Source organism: Panicum virgatum, chromosome 1N, assembly GCF_016808335.1.
Source record: "Panicum virgatum strain AP13 chromosome 1N, P.virgatum_v5, whole genome shotgun sequence".
Classification (NCBI taxonomy): domain Eukaryota; kingdom Viridiplantae; phylum Streptophyta; class Magnoliopsida; order Poales; family Poaceae; genus Panicum; species Panicum virgatum.
In genome coordinates this window covers 20716424-20735787 of record NC_053145.1, presented here as the reverse complement: position 1 = coordinate 20735787, position 19364 = coordinate 20716424, and the positions used below count along the sequence as shown (strand labels likewise).

General features: G+C 47.2%; 3 protein-coding genes across 3 annotated transcripts; 2 read left to right on the top strand and 1 right to left on the bottom strand.

Moving 5' to 3' along the window:
* Positions 1-3017: 3017 nt before the first annotated feature.
* Positions 3018-4187, top strand: LOC120653416. The gene has a single exon (XM_039931166.1). The coding sequence runs from the start codon at positions 3018-3020 to the stop codon at positions 4185-4187; it is 1170 nt and encodes a 389-aa protein (XP_039787100.1).
* Positions 4188-7394: 3207 nt separating this feature from the next.
* Positions 7395-14650, bottom strand: LOC120653415 (proline-rich protein 36-like). Its single transcript, XM_039931165.1, has 7 exons — positions 14578-14650; positions 9546-10273; positions 9251-9377; positions 9040-9183; positions 8663-8746; positions 8450-8559; positions 7395-8306 (listed from the first exon to the last, which is right to left on the bottom strand). The coding sequence occupies exons 1-6, from the start codon at positions 14648-14650 to the stop codon at positions 8495-8497; spliced, it is 1221 nt and encodes a 406-aa protein (XP_039787099.1). The 3' UTR covers positions 7395-8306; positions 8450-8494.
* Positions 14541-16405, top strand: LOC120655493. The gene is made up of 4 exons (XM_039933339.1): positions 14541-14717; positions 15104-15186; positions 15311-15793; positions 15867-16405. The coding sequence occupies exons 1-4, from the start codon at positions 14649-14651 to the stop codon at positions 16225-16227; spliced, it is 996 nt and encodes a 331-aa protein (XP_039789273.1). The 5' UTR covers positions 14541-14648; the 3' UTR covers positions 16228-16405.
* Positions 16406-19364: the final 2959 nt, after the last annotated feature.

Here is a 19364-nt window from a genome sequence, read left to right as displayed (position 1 = left end):
CTTGATCTCTCCAGAACGTCGGTTCTCTGGGTGGTTTCCTCGGATGCCTTCATCTTAGGCCGGGCGGCCTGAGGAGGCCGGGCGGCCTGCCTCCGGAGCCCCTCGGCCCTCCGCTTCGCTGACGTTGCACAACATCACTCCACTTTGCTTCTGGAATGGGGGGTTTCCCTATTTGACGATCTTGGCACTGGTATGTGGGCTTTTGAGTTCAACCTTGTGCCTTCCGGGTCCACCGACAGGATACGAAATGTTCGCTTTGTTCTGGAACCTCATGAACATGTCACAATGCTCCAGTTAAAATATTGGAGCCATATATGTGGAGGTCTCAGGCCGGTCGGCACAAAATGTGCTGGGCGGCCGGGATTTTCTCTGATTTTGACCATCTTTGGACAGTGGATTCCTGCAAGCACAACTCATCCAAAACTTGTGGAACTTATTAGAATCAAATAAAATATATATGGAACATGGTGCAAAACTCAATTTATTCCCGAGAAGTTGACGGTCAAAACGTGAGATAATGGCCATCAACACAAGGCTGCTCTAGAGTTTGTCCTACCTTGTTTCCTGCACCAAATGCTACCGTTGTGATAAGAAAAAATGATTCGCCGTTGTTGCCCGTGAATCTTTGGCTTCAGGCTATCAGTCCCTTTCATTGATTGCCATATGGTCAAGTGAATGGCAATACGATGGGAGCTAGAAAAATAGAAAATGATAGGGATAGGAAGGGATGAGATTATAGGAAGAGGGAAGTACAAACGAGAAGAGAAAAGGGAAAGAGATAAGATCTGATCCTCATGTATTAGCATCAAGACCCAGTTTGATTAGAGTGGACATGGTGGAATTTGTTTTGTTTTATGGAGGTACTTGTGAAGGTTCCATCATTTTCATGCAATCCAAACACTAATGTTCTCATCCCTGTGTTTTAAAATTCTCTAGTTTCTCGCTTTTCATTCTATCATATTTCTACTTTTATTCATATTGCTCTATTTTACATCGCTAGGTTCCAAACAGACCAATACTGGAATAAAATTCATTTCTAAGGCTGTGTTTAGTTCCCAATTTTGAAGTGCCAAAATATACTGTAGTACACTGTAGCACTTTTATTTGTATTTGATAATTATTGTCCAATTATTGACTAATTAGGCTCAAAACATTTGTCTCGTAAATTAGAACCAAACTGTACAATTAGTTTTTTATTTTATCTATATTTAGTACTTCATGCATACCGCAAGTTCGATGTGATGGAGAATCTTTTTTTGGATTTTGGACTTTGGAGGCAACTAAACACAGCCTAAGGTTGTCCGCACTGGTTTCGCTAAATGAAACGGCACGCCATCTTGGAGTAGGTTTTAGCATTTGAAAACGCTGCAGCGGGGTACTGGGAAAGGTTCGCTAAAATAGGGAACGCGTTCCGGTCCGGTAGATAGCGTGGATGTACGTACTGCACGCTATCAGTCGACTTGGCGCCCCGCGTCGGCCTCCGTGCCCCGCGCCCGTGCTCGGCTCGCTCGCCACGCTCCGCCGCCGCCCCGCCACGCTCCACCGCCACAGGGGAGGAGAAGCAGGGAGGGAAGCACGTCCGCCGCGGCCGCTCTGCATTGCCTCGCCATGGCCGCCCAGCCTCGCCAGCGGGGGATGCAGGGGATAGGGCGACACAGCTCGACGATGGAGGGAGCAGGGGAAGCCGGCGGCGACCTCCAAGGGCACCCGCGAGGACGAGGAGGGCTGCGCCGCCACGCGCAGGCTGCACTGCGCGCAGGGGAGGGAGGAGGGGCAGCTGCCCTGCTCGCCGGCCCCTCGCGCGCTAGCCGCCGGCGCGCGTGGCTTCGCCGGAGAGGGAGGCTGGAGAGAGAGAGAGCGCAGGGGGAGGAAAAAGACACAGGGGAGGCTCGGGGCGAGGTCGGAGCGCGGGTAGCCGGCGCGGGGACGGGGGCGACGAGGACGACGGGCGTCGGGACGGAGACGGCGCGGCGGAGCTCGAGGGAGAGGGTCTGGCCGCTGCGCGAGCGAAGGGACGACCTCCGCGACGTCGGCGTCTGCCTCGGTGCTCCAGGTCCACCACCTGGTCGGTGACCCGCCCGCGGCCGACGCCTGAGCGCTCCGGGTCCGGCTTGCCCCTGCTCCGGGAGGGCAAGGGAGCAGAGGAGCCCCATGCCTGCACCTCCGCTCGCCGCGCTGGCCGGCGCACGCATCCATGCCGCCGCCGCTGCAACTCGCAGGGCCGGCCGAGGGACGAGGAGGGAGGGGACGCCGTCTCGAGGGCCACCCTGCCCCGGGCCGAGGCGGGGCGCCGCGCCGCTCGCAAGCCGCCGCACCGCGCTCCGCCCTGCCCCGGGCCACGCCGAGGACGCGCGACGCCCTACCCCGAGCCTCGCCGCGGACGCGCGCTGCCGCCCGCACTCCGCTCGCCGTGGACGCCGAGGCAGGGAGGAGGGCTGTCGCGGCCACCATGGCCGCCGTGGCCGGTTCTCTGCTCTGCTTCGCCGTGGGGGGTAGGGGGAGAGAGATAGTGACGAGGGTGGTAAAAAAAAGTCTGACGCATGGACCCCACCAGAAGTAGTTGATATAGAGGATGACTATAGAGTATGAACGAGTGCAGAGAAACTAAATATAGAGTAGAAAATATTAATGTCCAGGACGGAATATATGTTTTAGAGGATGAATTTAGAGTATGACCAGTGGAGACAGCCTAATCATCCAAATGTGGGCGAGAAAGGTGGAAAGCGGGCCCTGTTCGTTGAGAAGGGGAGATGCGGTGTGGCCGTCCTGGACGCGACTGTTCCTCCCCTAATAAAAAATAAAAAAAGGAAAAAGGAAGCGACTGTTCTTCCCCTCCGCTCATTTTCCTCTCCTCCGGCCCCCGCCTGACCTCTCAGCCAATCAGCCCACAGCCAGACCCAGACTCTCGTCGGATCCTCCTCACCGGTGCGGCTCCTCTCCAAAATCCGGTCGAATCCGCGGTCGTGGTTCCAATGGAAGCCCATAGGGAGAGCTCGGAGCCCGCCCCCGAAACGGCGATGGCTGCATCCGCGGCTGCGGCCGCGGCCTCGTCGGTGCTTGAAGACGACGACCTCCTCCGCGAGATTCTCCTCCGCCTCGACCTCCCCACCTCCCTCGTCCGCGCCGCCGCCGTCAACAGGCGCTGGCTCCGATGCTCCTCCGACCCCGCCTTCCTCCGCCGATTCCGCGCGCGGAACCCACCCCGCCTCCTCGGCGTCTACGTCAACACCGGCGAAGCGCGGCGCCTGCGCTTCGTGCCGCTGGCGCGGGGCCCGGAGCTCGCCGCCGTCGTCCGCCGTGGCAGCTTCGATTTGGGCGAAGAAGCCGGATCCGTGCGGGACTGCCGCAACGGCCGTCTCCTCGTCTTCGTCGACGGCAAATACGTCGTGCGCAGCCCGCTTCACCCGGAGCGGGGCACTGAAAACCTTCCAGAGCCTCCCATCCCGGCCGAAGCTTACACCATCCTTTATTATTTCAGTGACTTCTTGTTCTATGAGAGCAGTGATAACAGCATGTCGTGCACTTCGGTGATAGTGATGTGCACTGAGCGGCAAGCATGGGTGCACCTATCCGACTTACAAGCTGGAGTCTGGGGTGAAGGCCGCTACTCAGGCATGATAGATATACCAGTACAAGGATCGTTGAGGGGATGTGAGCACCATGCGCTGCTTGCCAATGGCAAACTCTACATGATATGTTTGCCGCATCACATTATTGGGTTTGATTTGCCCTCCACGAGCTCTTTCTGTATTGAACTCCCAGACGGAGTGCAGTACGAGTATCTTGAAAGCATTGGGCTGTCCTGTGCCAAGGGCTCAGGATTTTTCCTCATCCACTTGAAGGGATTTCAGATTTCTGTTTGGCTCCACAGAACGGATCACAGCAGCATCGACACTTGGAAGCTAATAGATACAATTTTTCTGCCGCAGGCATTTGCTCACCTTGCAGAGCTCACTTGGAGTTCGCTGCCTGATGTTGTTCGTGTGGCTGCAGTCGGGGACAATGCTGACTTTGTGCTCTTGCGGATACAACATAAACTCTTCTACATGCATATATCAAGCAGGACAGTGGAGGAGGTATATGAGGCGAATCCAGCCCATGGTTTCTTGTATGGAGTCTATCCATTTATGATGCATTGGCCTCCCACCTTCCCAGTGCTGAATGGTGGAAATGATCATGATCGGTGATCCTTCAAGGTTTGTCTTCAGTGAACGGGATGTGATTCTTTTCAAGCTATGGGTTCGTGATGTCTTTCTGTTGCTGTCGCGATTGAATTTAGATGAATGAAGAATATTAGTTATATGTTAGACACTTAGATTATCTGTCTCCATCTCTTTTTTTTTTTTTTGAGGACTCTGTCTCCGTCGCAATAAATTAGTATTGACAGTTTGTACCCTATGCACTAAAAATGTTTTAATCAGGCTATTATTTTTTCTGCTGCACGCTAGCTTTATATATGCATTAACTGACAATTCGCAAAGAAGTTTAAATCATTTCATTTTAGCACAAGAGTCAACGTCTCATGTACTGTATGCATAAACTATTTAATATCCACAAGGTTCATGCATCAGCAGTTCTCATTTATAAGGCAGAATACAATTAAAGGAAGGATTCAATGATAAGATGCCTACACAGAAGAAGAATGCACCTATGCTCCTTTTTGCACCAAACGGCTATGATAAAATGACTACATAGCCAAATTAAAAAATTAAGGAATAAAATATTTTTGCATAGTCAGTTTTAATGTATATATCATCATGGCTATCTTTCCATCATTGATTAATAAAGTGCCGTACATTGTAATTCTGCCATGTAGATCTATAAAAAAGGGTATGAGTATCTGAGATTTATCATAAAGTCAAAGAAACAAAACTAGTAAAACTAATCAGTGTATTTTCCAGATATGTTATTAGTTTCTTTCTTACTACTCTATCCTTTCTGGGCGACTGGGCCAACTTTTTGGATCCTATCTAGGCCTAGCAGCCATCTCATTCAACATTTCAACAGTTGATGCTACCATTAATTTTCTGTCACTGACCTGCAAACCAGGGGTGACGCCAGCTGCATCTTTCCTGGTGCACATGCACCAGGGTCCAAAAGAAATTATAAAGCTATTTTGTGAAGCTACTACTTGAGGATTATAGGGTTGCTAGAGACATGATAGAGATAGGCACCGGGTGCTCTTGCACATAGCTTCGCCACTGCTGCTAATGTCTTCATAATAGCTCCACAAATACCCAAAAGCAAAGTGGGCACGAAAGGAGCAGGTTGGAGTTTGAATGATGAATTGTGACAGCCTTTAACTGTACTGCATTTTACACGCCTTTCTAGCAAGCTAATAAGTGTGATAAGTTTCTGGTCTGAAAAGTTGTTGAAAATGTTTGTCGCCTGAAATTCCTTAAATGTTCCAGGTTCAATAGTCTCAAATGAGACATAATCTAAATAATATTAAACCCTGGTTTCCAGGCATCGTTTTCACTGCTTTAGCTTGATCATAATGTTTTGTTTCTATGTACCAAGTAACAAATTTGAGATGAATGTCTTGAATACAATTTCAGCTATGAATTTTGTGTATATTTTATACTTTTTTGTTGAGAAATCAATTGAACAAACTATTAGGTACTTTATGAATAAGTGTTCTCTCGCGAATTAATAAATCCATATTTTAATGGTCAAGTACATTGAAGTTCGAACACTATCCATTACATTGTCATGACAGGTTGATGTCTGAAGCCATCATGTTTATTAGAAAGCACTGATCTATGGAACCGCATCGTTTATCAGCATTTTCCATTTTGGTCTTCTAGACAATGCAATTCAATGAACATATAATCCTTGTGTGTGGAGCTGATAGTCCACTAGTTTACCTAAACATGCGTGTATTTGTTGGTTAAATACTGATATTTGAAATGAGGTTGTACGGAATGATTAACCTATTGTCATCTTGCAATAGCAAATAACTCATTATGCTTGAAAGTGGAAGTAGCTTGCTATATAACACGTGAGTAACTGATATTATTAGAAACAGAAGCCTTTCAGCTTATTCACAATTCATATTCTTGATAACTGAATCGCTTCTTAAAGCTGAAAAAGGGTGCAATCAATATGTTTCATATAGGTGCTGATATTTTTCATATTTTCATTTTCCAATTTTTCATTCTAAGATTGTTATATGCCAAAGGGGAAAATAACTCAAGGCCAAAGGCACCATATTTTCTATGACTATTTTGTGATATCCATCTTCATGGCTGGTCTGCCATCATTAACTTAAAAAGTAATAACAATGTTGTCTAGTGATGTATGGACTATTTCTGATTACTTTTGTATGTAAGGTGAAAAATTGTAATAGTAACAAGACATGAACAATTTGGTCGACAGCATCTTTGCTGATGGCTTCTGCATTTAGAATATGGAATTTAGGATATGGGACCATTATTAGCTTTCAAAATTCTTTAAGTTTGTTGACATGTTTTATTTAGTGGGCATATGCGTTGGCTCTATTGATCCTTTCCCCAGCGTATAGTGCATTAGAGATGAATATTGCTGAAACTTTGTGCTTTCTTGTGTGTCCTTTAATGATGGAAACACATGGTAGCGTTAGAGGCATTTTACATGAATGTGATCTAGCCTTAAATAATATTTGCATGTTTTATTGGTTAGATACTTTGAACATTGAGCATCACATGATCATGACAGGTTATAGTTTGTCGAAGCTAAGCTTTGCATTATTTCCCAGCTTGGGCGTGAATTATGTTCAGTAAGTTCTGTGCGATTAAAGATTTGGGTTGTTCATATGAGGTGATCTCATTTACCATTTCATTCTTTTGCGCAGCTGTAAATGGAATAAGTCTTTCTGTATGATTCAAATCAAATAGTATTTTTGCATTTCACCTAGTGTCATCCTATTCCTGAGAAAAAAAAGTGCTCCTGAGAAAGAAGTGCTATACGAGAAAACATATACACATGTATCTATTGTAAATTGCAACCTTGAGGTCTAAAGGGCGTAGTACTAAGCAGCTAAGGATCTGTTGTGACTGGGAGAGAGCATGGTTGCTTCGTAGTCAAGCTATAACCCTGCTGCGACAAAGCTAGCAAAAAGCTTGTGTCCAAAAGAAAGCCAAAGTTAGACATGATAGGATTGCCCAAAAGGACAACACCGCAGTGGCGGTCCCCGTTTCTACTCTTCTTCTCCACCAGTAAGGTGCCCGTGCTAACGCCATGGATAAATTGCAGACTTACAAAATAAACATGGATTCCAAATTTCATTTTCCGGTAGTTATATAATCTCAGATTGCACCACAGTATTAAACAAACATGAGCACTAATAATGAAGTCACCATATTGATTAAGTGGTTCAGTTCATATGGCCGAACATGTCTACCAGAATTATACCCTGAACAAATAGGATCCATAACCATAACATAGTGCTTCATCAGTACATAGTGCCATCGCAGTCATTACATTACATACATTTCAAAAGAAGTTCATTGGCCAGTTCCCTATTAATCAGAAATAGGTACCTCAGGCTTCTGACAACATTTGGTCGAGGAGCAGCTGCATCCTTCAGCCTTTTCACAACCATATCTCCAGTTCAAGGAAGTCAAAGATCGAAGCCAACATCTATGTCTCAACTATTCATATTTTTCTTCCCCAAGCCCTGCATCAAGTTGCCCTTAGATGTTTCTTGTAGCAGATGGATTGTAATGACACTATGGTAGTGCTTGAACAATAACAAGAATCATGCAGGTCAAACCATCCAATGACTGAACTGATGCAAAATGCTAAGTAATCATCAATGAATAAAACATGCAATGCTACTTTCACTTCTGCCGAGCCTCCTGAACTCGGCGCCCTCCAACAACTCTTTACCATCTCTGACACCTTCGCCAGCACTCCCTCGTGGGGCTGCTCCATTTCAGATGAAGCAGTTCCATCCACCCGGCTGAAACGAACATGCAAACAAATAAAAGGAGAAGATGCAGATCGAATAACCAGAGGCCTGACCACCTACAACACGGCCACATAAATTCAGAGCAGCCAACTAAAGCAAATTCATCTTGGCAAGAAACAGGTTACACAAATTAGAGTTGAAGGCCATGTTACCAGTAGTTCAGAGCAGTCAATATAGCAAAATAAAATGCAGGAAATCTGACTCACCTATAGAGGGTAAAGCATGTTCGAACATAATTAGTTGCCTGAAGCATGTCATGTGCTCTGTGCAGAATGGTCTCCACCCTAGCATTGGTAGGACTTCCAGTTGCACTGACAGGAGAGCTCATCCCAGGAACTGGTTTCAGTCCGAGAGACTGCAGCCCCATAGAACATAATCACAAATGTCAGGAAAGCCACTGATGCAACAAATGCATTAACACCAAATTGCCACTCACAGAGAAGAAGATAAATTCCGTAGAAATTATTGAAGTACAGACTTAAAGTGGGATATTTGTACCTGAAACTCTTTTTGTAACGTCATAAAAGATCTTGAGACAATCTGCTACTCAATGCTGCCAGTCCTCCTAGGAAGGTAAGAACTTGTATGAGCTATCCCATTCATGTAGTCTATCAAAAGCATCACCGAATTTCACAGCTGTTTCAAGCATAAGAAATGTAGAATTCGATCTAACTGGAACATCAGCTTTGAGAGATAAATTAGGAGCATTACCTTGTTGTGCAATTAGCTTGAATTTTTCCTTTCTCGATGTGGATCCAGTCACATACTTGACAGTTTCTCGGATATTCCCTATAGCTGAAAAAAATATATGATTATGTCTAAATATTTTACTCTAAAGAAAAACACCATATCTGAGAGAATCATCTAATTAAACAAACAAATATCCAAGCATAGCATTGGCTGGTCTACTCCCTGCCCGTATTATGCAAGAAAAGTGTAAAAGCTAAGCAGCAAGAGAATCGGAAGGGGAAGGAATTAAATGGCATTCTCTCATACCCGGTAACGGGACAAGAAGGACAACTCCTATTTTTGGATGTAAATTGATCGAGCCCCGTGTAGCCAAGAATAAGAAATGTTAGGCTAATTACTTAAATCAATTGTTGTGCTGGGGAATCTGAATCGCGAACAAGAGCCCTGTGATCTGCATGAACAGGAGCCCTCTGCAGAGTCCGCTGACTGACCGCTAGGCGGAGCTGGACGGGTTGCGGCCCTGTCGCCGCACAGATCGACGCCTAAAATGGCAAAATTAAAGGAAGTGGAAGCAAACAAAGCAAGAGAAAGAAGATGAGAAGTCTGTACCGGCTGGAATTGAGGATTCGGCGCCAGCGTGGCTTCGCCCTCGACAGCGGCCGGAGAAGCCTCGCGACTCACGAGTTCGCCCACGGCGATGGCGATGGCGGCAGCTGGGCACAGGATTCTTTGCAACCTGTAGTTTGGCCACATGGAGGGATGGTTAACTGCAGTAACACCCTACCCATACCGGCGGCGCCACGCCTCGCCGCCGTCTCTCCCGCCACCGCTCGACCCCCGAAACCCCCAACCCCTAAAGCTCGCCGGAGGTAAAGAAGAAGGGGAAGAGGATGTGAAGAAAAACCTCGGGTGTGAGGGGGAGAACAAAAATCGCCGTTGGGGGGAATCGATCTGCGGCCGCCTCGGAGCTCTCCAGCACGGCCTCGACATCGAATCCCAGATGCTGTGGCCCGCCGCAGGCCGACGCCGCCCGCTCCTGCCGTTGTCGACCCCGCCCGGCCACTGACGCGCCGGATCTTGTAATAGAGGGCGGCGGCGGGGAGGGGAGGAGCGCAGGGAGGGTTGGAGCTTGGAGGGCCGCGGGGGGGGGGGGGGGGGGGGCACCGCCGCCGGGAGAGGCAGCTCGGGCCGCCGCGCAGGGAGGCACCGCGGGTAGGGGGCTTCTGTCGAGGCCACGGCCGCACGAGAAGGTGGCGGCGCAAGGGGAGCGGAGGCTAGGGCGCGGCCGGCCCGAGATCGGCGTCTCGCTGCCCCAAGGTCGGCCGCCCCGAGATCCGCCGGCCCTAGCGGTCGGGAGGGAAGGCCAGGAATCGAACCTGCGCCTGGAGGATTCGCCCGTGACTGAAAATCGGATAAAAAAAGCCGGGGAGGCCAGGAATCGAACCTGCGCCGTCTCGCGCGTGAGGAGGCGGGGGGAGCGGGGAGGGGGCGGGTTCTCGCGTTGAGTCGGGAGATCCGACAGATCGCAACTGTAAATTGGCGTTGAAGCTTCTGAAGTGCCATCCGAGCCGTCCAATTCAATGGTGGAGTGATTATGTGTACAATTTTTTGGGTACCCAACATTGTGGGCATCTCAGTGGGAGGCGTTTTTCTGGGTGGCCATAGCAAAGAAACAATCGGTGCTTTAGGAGGTGACGATGACGACTAGTCACTACAATTGCGCACGCAATCCGCACACAACAATTTGTCCGATGATTCTTTTCCTCCACCCCAATGGTTGTCTGGTCTTGTTCCCTACTTGCTTCTCTATATATGGTTGCTCGTATACAGTATGATGAACTAATCTTACTCCATTGATCTCGTCATGTGGCTCATCATCTCCACAGTAAATTTATTTTTCATTTTTCATCATCTCCTAATTAATTTAATACTAGTTGCACTGATATTTGGACTCAATTCTACAACAGCATCCGCGTTAGCTCATTCATCTCTGAAAATTGCGGCCAGCACGGTCATTCGTGGTGGCTCATAATAGAATCCGGTAATAAATCTCCCAAGAGTTATCCACCTATACGGATACCTGACTGACGGCCTGTATTAGCTCTTACCAAACAACTATATGCCCATGTGTTGCTACGGACAAAGTTGGTATAAGTATCGGACACATATAATTAATCGTACGTTAATTCATAGGAATATGGATTGGTATAAGTGGAACAAGCATCTTGTTATGAATAAGCATGCATGCTTATTATCTGTTTCGGCTCTAATTGCGAGCTGGCACGGATGTTTGTTTTAGAAACTCATAACCTTTTCATGAGAGCTCGGCTGGAGTTTTAAACCTTCTCATGAGAATTCAGCTGGAGACAAAACTGTACATTTTGATGAGAATCTACAACTTTCTAGTTTAGCTGTTTTTTGATATTTGAAGTCGGGCAAGTATATTACTACACGTAAACAATCTCATGCAAGTTCATATATGATTTCTGATTAGATGGCGGAGAGAGGGGGAGTGGGGGGGATAAGGCGGTTGTTTCGTCTCATAGGCTAAAATTTAGAACTATGAGACTACTTTCTCACTATTGTGCGAGTTATTGTTGCTAGGCAACTTATAATATTTTCTTTCTCAATGCACAAGTTATGTAATTATGTAATATTATGAGACAGTTTATAAGACAACCCATTGTATGTATTGCCTTTTACACCGTCTTAAGATAATATGGTACTAGTAATGCATGAAACCACCTATTAGACTATATCAATATACATGCCCTTAGCTGTACTAGTAGTTAACCAAAGTTTTAGTCAACAAGAATAAACATCTTTATTGAATTGGTAACTATGTATATGTGGGATGGTATGGGGGGCAGGTGGGGTGGGACCATACGAGTGGGGTGTTCGTGGTTTCAAATCCTGAAAACCGCGCATGCACATATTTGGCGTGCAAAAGTTTGACTTATGAGCTGACACAACTAAGAAATGATTTGTAGCAATGCTCTAATTATTTTTAAAGATGGGTTAAAATGTAATCCATCGTTATAACAAATGAAGCGGAGTTACTGTAGCAATCAACCTGCACCTAAAAATAAATTTTTTTTTGGGTGAATGAGGCCCTCACATATATCCTAAAAAATGGAACCATGTTTAAGGCGGTCATCCCTCACCCTCCGTTAAAAATAATTTTTAATTTATGGAAATTTATTTAATTTAGAAAATAGAAAAACACATCAAATAATTTGAAATATGTATCATAAGTCTATTGTGATCTATAGAACTAGAAAAAAAATTAAAAGCACATTTCAGTGCATATAAGTGTAGAAACCAAAATGTGAGCCTTGAGTTATATGAGATAGTAGTGTGGGTGAGTTATACATTATGGTTGCACGCTCTTAACAATCATTATATATGCTGAGATATGGATTTGATATTTCTTTTAGTTTCTACAAGTCACAATAGGCTTATGGTAAAATTTTCACTTTTTATGCATTTTGCTATATGTTTTCTTATAAACAAAATTTCAAAGTAAAAAAAAATCATATCTAGGGCTGGGTTGCGGGCTTCCCCGCCCCTGAAAATCCATTTGTAGAATCTAAGTTCTTGTAACCATCGAGTAAATCGGGCCAGGATCGCCGGACTCACCACTTCATTTCCTCCTTGCCTCTCTCTCCCGAATCTTTTCCTCTGCCCACATCTTCTCTCTCCGCCTCTCTCTTCCTTATCTCTTCACCTATGCCTCCCTTCCCTGCAGCGCCGCCCCCTCCCTAACCACCATTCCCTGCCCGCCGCCCCATCCCCTCCGTTGCCTTGGCGCCACCTCCCCTCCCTTGCCTCGGTGGCGGCGCGGCGTACGGCGCCTGGCGACAGTGTGGCGTGCGGGGCCACTGCTTTGCAGCGGCACCATGGGGTAGTAGCAGCTCGGAGCAGCAGCTGCTAGCGTATTTTTTTTGTTTTTACTCGATCTGCAGAGGTAGATCACGGCGTGATCCTCCCCTGAAAATCTATTTCTAGGGGGCAGATCATATACCCTCACCCGCTCATGTAAATTTATTTCTAGGGGCGGGTGAGGGCATGACCCACTCCTTCTACCCGTGCAAATCGCACTTGTAGCTGCGAAAAGCAGATGCGGGTACCGTACCCACTCCTACAAATAGATTTTTACCCATCCCTAAAATCCGTTTTCATAGTAGTGTGAGCTCCTATAGCTATCTAGGGGGTTCACCTATCTCGGTCTTCTTTGTGATACGAGAAAGAACTAATGTAAATTTTGAATTTTGGGACGCTAAGGAACTAATGTAACTAAGCTTTGGACATTAGTCAAGATTAGCTTATGAAATAGTTGCTTTCGCCTATGGTCTGATGAGACATTGATCAATTATATTACTCCCTGATTTTGACATGTATTTGTTTCATATTGGTGACCTTAGCTTATTTTTATCTCAAAAAGTATTTGTGACTTCGTTCATGACATATAAGTGCTGTTTGGGTACCAAATGCAAATGCTAATACAATGGTATTGACATCAGAATACGCTACGAATGCAAGTGTTGTATCAGAATATAATTTGATGCTTTGTTTGGTTCTGGACGACCTGAAGACCTCTGCGGTACTCCCTCCGTTCTAAATTGTAGGTTGTTTTGACAAATCTAGATATATAATTTTTGTCATGTATCTAGACATAGTGTTTATCTAGATGCATAGCAAAAATTATGTATCTATATTTGCCAAAACGACCTACAATTTAGAACGGAGAGATACGTTGTAATCAGGTTGCACTGCGTTAGGAGCGGTATCGGCACTCTACTGTCGGTATCCGATTACACAGGATTTGATTACAGAGCAGCCAAAACAAATAGTAGGCAACACAGTCAGATACCAGTTATATAACAGGTTAGCATTACATTTACCATAACCAAACACCATGTGGAGACAATTTGACACACCTGATGGGTGGAGTCACATGCCTCCTTTTACCAAGAGTAAAGAGCGCACATTTTTCATTTTGGGTAATTTCACTAATAACTAGTTAATTAAAAATACGCACTCAAAAGGACACGGTTAGATTACAACCATGATGCCTTCTACCACCGGTATCAAGGTCCCTCTAATAAAAATTCTTCTAAACATATGTGCATCTAGTTGTTCTCCCATAAGAAAGTACTGCCAAAAGAACCCAAAAAAAAAGTTCATTATGCACCTTAAATGAATTCTCTCGCACTGTCAGTGGCACAGTTCCATTTATTCTCAGCATTTGAGTTGGTGTTAAATAATTTTTTTTCTGGTTTGGAAGGGGCAAAAAATACACCAGTCGGTTCTTAAATCTTTTTTTTCCGCCAAACGGCTGTAAAATCTCATATAAAGTCGGGCTAGAGAATCTTTAGGTAATTTTTTTACATGGAACAAAAACAAGCCTGGCTGTGTTTAGATCCGTAAAATGGTGGTAAAAAGAGTCACACCGGACACTGTAGCACACTGTAGCAATTTTCATTTGTTTGTGGTAATTGTTGTCCTACCATGACCTAACTAGGCTCAAAAGATTCGTCTCGTCGTGAACATCAAAACTATGCAATTAGTTTTTTTATTTACCTACATTTAATGCTCCATGCATGAGACAAAAAAATTGATGTGATAGGTGAATAGTGAAGTTTGGAGAGGGAAATTTTGGAACTAAACACACAGCCCCTGACAGAAAGCACTTCGATGGTCATCTCAAGTCAATCATGAACAGTCGCCCTGATTGTAGCTCTCAAGCCAAGAGGCTGTTCGGCTGACCAAATCTCAATTTGTCTCAGCTTGTCTCGGCTTATTTACTCTCACATAATATTATTCATTCTACCAGTCAAACACTATTCATTTGGTCAGCCGAACCGCCTCCTCGAGTCTCTTTTGATTTTCTTTTCAAGTCCGACCACCACTACTTTCCCTTCACGCTTCCTCACCTTTGGCAGCTGCCTTCAACCTCGGTAGCTGAACAAGCCAAGCAGCAGCAGCAGCTAGATAGTGATCCTCCATGGGAAACACCGGCCTCGGCGTTGGCCTCGGCCTTGGCCTTTGCGCCGGCGCCGGCGTCTTGATGCAGGTTAGAATCTACATCCGTGCTGGTCCAAACATGCAATTTACAGTAAGAATTTACCTTCGCAGGATACAAGCAGGTTATGATTTGTTCTGAAGTAGTAAGATCCGTGCGTGCAAGGTCATCCTCTGGCAGATCGTTTAGATAGCCATGTGTGCGCATGTCTTAATCTAGGCTGGGAATGTATTATGAGGAATCATAGCCTTCGACGACCTTCCCATGTTTTTTTTAAAAGATTGTTGTTCTTCCTCGAACGAAACTGATGAGGATCCTCCGGGACTAATCTGTTGTTACTGAGAGTTTGAGACTAGATCAGTTCGTGCGGGTTCTTTTTTTCCACTTGAATGTTTTTCTTTTTCGTCACTGAGTGCGTGATTGGGTATTCTCGGCAGGCTGCTGGTCCAAACATGGAACACCTGAAGAGGAACACTGAAGCATCTGTTAACAGAGTGGTGGCTCCTCAGCGTCAGCACAAGTTAGACGTCAGATAATCGCTACAAACTTCTTTCTCCTCTCTGGATTCAGTTTATTGTCTCTGTTGCCACTCTTTTTTTTTTCTTTGCGGGTATGCCACTCTCTTTTTTACTCTGTGTTCATAGCACTGAGGACATCGACGAGTCGTCAGCCGAGGAGCTGCGCGACGCGATGAGCTACGCCAAAGAGAACCCGATGCTGATCCAGGTTCCGGTGTTAGGAACGGCGAGGAAATTCTGGAGATTATCTGACAAAGCGACTAGGATCAGCAGAAAACTTGCTTTGATACTGAGGAGCCTGCACTCAAATGGCAGGTACCTCACTGCACCTCTGAAGGTGTCCAACGTTTTCATTGGGAGCAGTGGGAGTGTAAAGCTCAGGGGTGTTAGTGTCTCTGCAAAAGGCTTCATCAGCATTGAGCGTGTCAGAGATGACTACAAGCACCTGTTCAAGGTCCTAATTTCGTTGATTCAAACCTCGGGTGGGGATATCGCCAATTTGCCTCCGGACTACAGGGAATTCCTTATGCTCATGGGGAGGGGCACCTTCACAATGCAAGATGAATTCCTGATTGTAAACCATGTTGCGCTGCTGCCCATGGAAAACCGGTATTTTTTTTTACTCAGCTTTATTTTCTTTTAATTTGTTGCCAGAGTCTCATTTTGTTACTTGTGTTCACAGGACTGAGGTTTTCCTGATGCTACACGATAGAATTGTCAATTATCTTGGTCGTACGGACCCAGCAAAGAAGAAGAGGATACTCCGTAATCTCCCCTACAAGAAGGACTGGTTGGACACTGCCAGAGCAAATGCAGAAATCAACCAGTGGGTTGTCAGCAATGTTCAGAAAGAGTATAGGAGGAATCCGAATGATCTACTGCGGCTCAACAGAAATGTAAGATGCCACCCGCATGAGTACAACAACGACGACATTGAGGAGACTCTGTATTGTGAATGGCCCGAGCTGCTCATGGCCATGGAGAAGATGTTACACTCGGTAGGTGAGCTCGTGGACACTGGCATTGCAAACAAGTTCGGCTAGCCGTCCTAGTGCAAAACCGATGTATTCTGCGTTTCCTGCTATCGTCAATCTTCAGTGAGAAGGTTTATGGTGATGGATCAGCTATATAAGACTATGCTGTAAAATGCTTCCTTGAAACTCAAACTATGCTATAATTGTCATTGAGTTTGCATTGACTTTTTAATCTTGGTTTCTTTAATTTTAACAATGCCTGGATTGCATCAGTAATAAGTGACATTATTGCAAGTACTAGCATTTTCTTCAAAAGCTCTTGCAGAGATATAAAGACCTTGAATACATTACGGCAATTCCTTGATCTCCTTTGCCTCAAATTTGCACCATCTTTGCCAGTGGTGAGATATATATATAAAGGAGATTTGATACATTTAATAATAGCTACCAGACATCCTTGACAGAAAGTTCCATCACCAAGGAAAGCACAGGTTAAAGGGTAGGGGACCTCTTTCAAAAAGCTTTTCCACTTGATAGGTTTTCTAATAATTCGTACATTCAGTATTACCTAACGATAACGATATCAAGTTGCTTTAAAGCCCTCTCCGAGATCAACAGGATTAAGGCGAATAATATAGAAGAAAAAAAGGTACAGTCATTGTCAATGTTGTCCATACTTATCCAGCCATGCTTTAACATGGAGTGATAAATATATGCAAACACGGTCATACACCTTGGTTGTCGATTAGAAAAAAAATTAATGTTTTATACACAGTATGCTACCCATTCCTTCATTGCTACGAACGGCCGCGACGCCGACTGGCTAGCAGCGCTCAGTAGCGACCCCTGCCGGCCGGGGTTCGATCCTCTTCGGGGACGGATTTTCCGGTTGGTAGTGCAGGGGTAAAAAAATCCCCTCATCTGTCCTTATGTCCAAAGCATAGTTTGGGTCCGGTCTAACTCACAAGGCGACGGACCACTATGTATGGGTGGGGGCAGGGGTTTGAAAGTTTTCTTGACCTGTGTGAGAAGGTCTTCTTCTTAATACAATGCCGTGGGGGTGGTCTTTCCCCCCGTAGGCCAAGTTTAAGATATGGGCAGTTTTTGATACCATTCGTACTAGTTTATTGGGTGCTTCCACAAGTCCTGCAAGCCCATCATAAATGAGTTCTTTTATGATGCACAATACTACCATTTGGGCTGCGTTTATGTCGAGTACCATAATTAGGGGCACCCTAATTAGGGGACCTAATTGCCCTTAAAACGCAAAACACATGTTAGGCAAATGGGCCAACGAAGGCCAACAGTCTCCTTCCAATCCGAAGGAAAGGAAAGGACTCAAAGAAGCACAATCCACGGCCCAAGTACACAGTGCGGCCCATTCGCACCCCCCTCAAACCCGCGGGGCAATCTCCGCCTCGCTCGAGGGCTCCCCGCCGAGGCCCTCGACAGCTCCCCGCACCTCCGCTTCGCTTGAGGGTAGCGAACCTACCCTCGAGGAAGCACGCCAACTCCGCCTCGCTCGAGGGTAACGAGCCTACCCTCGGGAACGCAGATCAACTCCGTCTCGCTCGAGGCCAACCCTCGACGGAAAGAAAAATGGCCCATCCGCTCACCCGCCCGGTGTACGTAGGCATTAAATGCCAACAACTCCGCTGCATCACCCGGGTCAGACGGCGTCAGGCCGCCACTCCGCACAGCAACAGCGCTCGGAGTCCCGTCCGCCAACTCCGGTCTCTGCTCCACCATCCCTGGCGCTGTAGCAACACTGTGGGAACCTGCGACGCACTGTGCGGACGTGCTCAGCGCTACTCCCTCCACTGTGCTGCCTACTCCTCATACTTTCTCTGTTGCGGGACCCTCGACTGGCATGGGCGCGACCCTCGAACGCGGCCGGGGCCTTGACCAGAGCAAGACCCCCGCCTGCCGAACCCTCGATGCTCCGCCACGTCGCGCACAAAGGACGGTACCCTCTACAGGAGATGCCACAACTCCTACAGAAACCACAAGGATGCCGGCGCGATCTCCGCGAGATCGGGACGTCGCCTAGGACAACCGCCACACCCGGCGTCATGCTCTTCGGTGCCGCACAATGTACTTTCTACAGTAGGTGTCCATCGCACGCCCCCGATTCGGGGAGAAAACGACGACTTTAGATCTCCCCGTACATGTACTCCGCCCCTCCTTGTGTCTATAAAAGGGGGAGGCGGGCACCATCTTCTCCACGATATCATCATTCACACACACGTAACTCACAGAACACACACACCCGCTCTCTTGAGCCCCGATATTGGCACTTGCCTCAATCTCTTAGCAGAGACCTGGGAGCATCCCTCCCTCTCTCGCCTTGCTTGTACCCCCTACTACAGGCACCCCTGGTGCAAGATAGTACACTACACTCGCACACCCTTGCTGGACGTACGGCCCCGCGGCCGGAACCAGGATAAACCCGTGCGTTCCTGTGTTACCTCTCGCATCAACCATCCAGGGTGAGGGATCACGCAGCATTTTTCTAGTTGGTGCTGGACCGTCGGGTCAGGACACCGACAGTTGGCGCGCTAGGTAGGGGAAGCGCTGCGTGACATCTTGTCTTCGTTCTCTCTTTTTTCCTAGATGGCGGACGAGCCATGCCCACTCCCTGCGGGCACTGTGCTTCGGTTCAGGAGTCTCGACTTCGTCATGACCGGCAACGGTTTCGACATGGAGCTTCTCCCGCCCGAGGCCAACCCCGACACTCCGACACCGCCGACCCGGCACAACAGGCACTGGGGCCAACGCATGCGGCAAGCGCGCATGGAGCGGAACAGGGCGGCACGACTCAGCTCCCCCTCGTGGGTCGAGGCTGACGTATCGCAGCCCAGCGTCGCAGCTAGCGGCGTCGCCACTTCGTCACCACGTGCTCCGACGCTATCTGTGCCGGCACCACCGCCGAATGCGGCCCTAGAGCCTCCCAAGGAGGGCGTGACTGCGCCGTCGCCCATTCCCTTAGGGATGCGTAAAGCGGCTGCTACCTACGCTTCGTTGGTCAGCACCAGCATGAGCGCGTACGAGGACTTGCCGGGTCACCACCTCCTCTCGATCCGCAACCTCATCGCGTCATCACTCGACGAATCCTACCCCGACACGGCAGGATCGATCGCCGACGACATCAACTTCTTTATGGACAACTTCACGGCCACGGAGCAGGACTACTTCAGGGTCCGTGA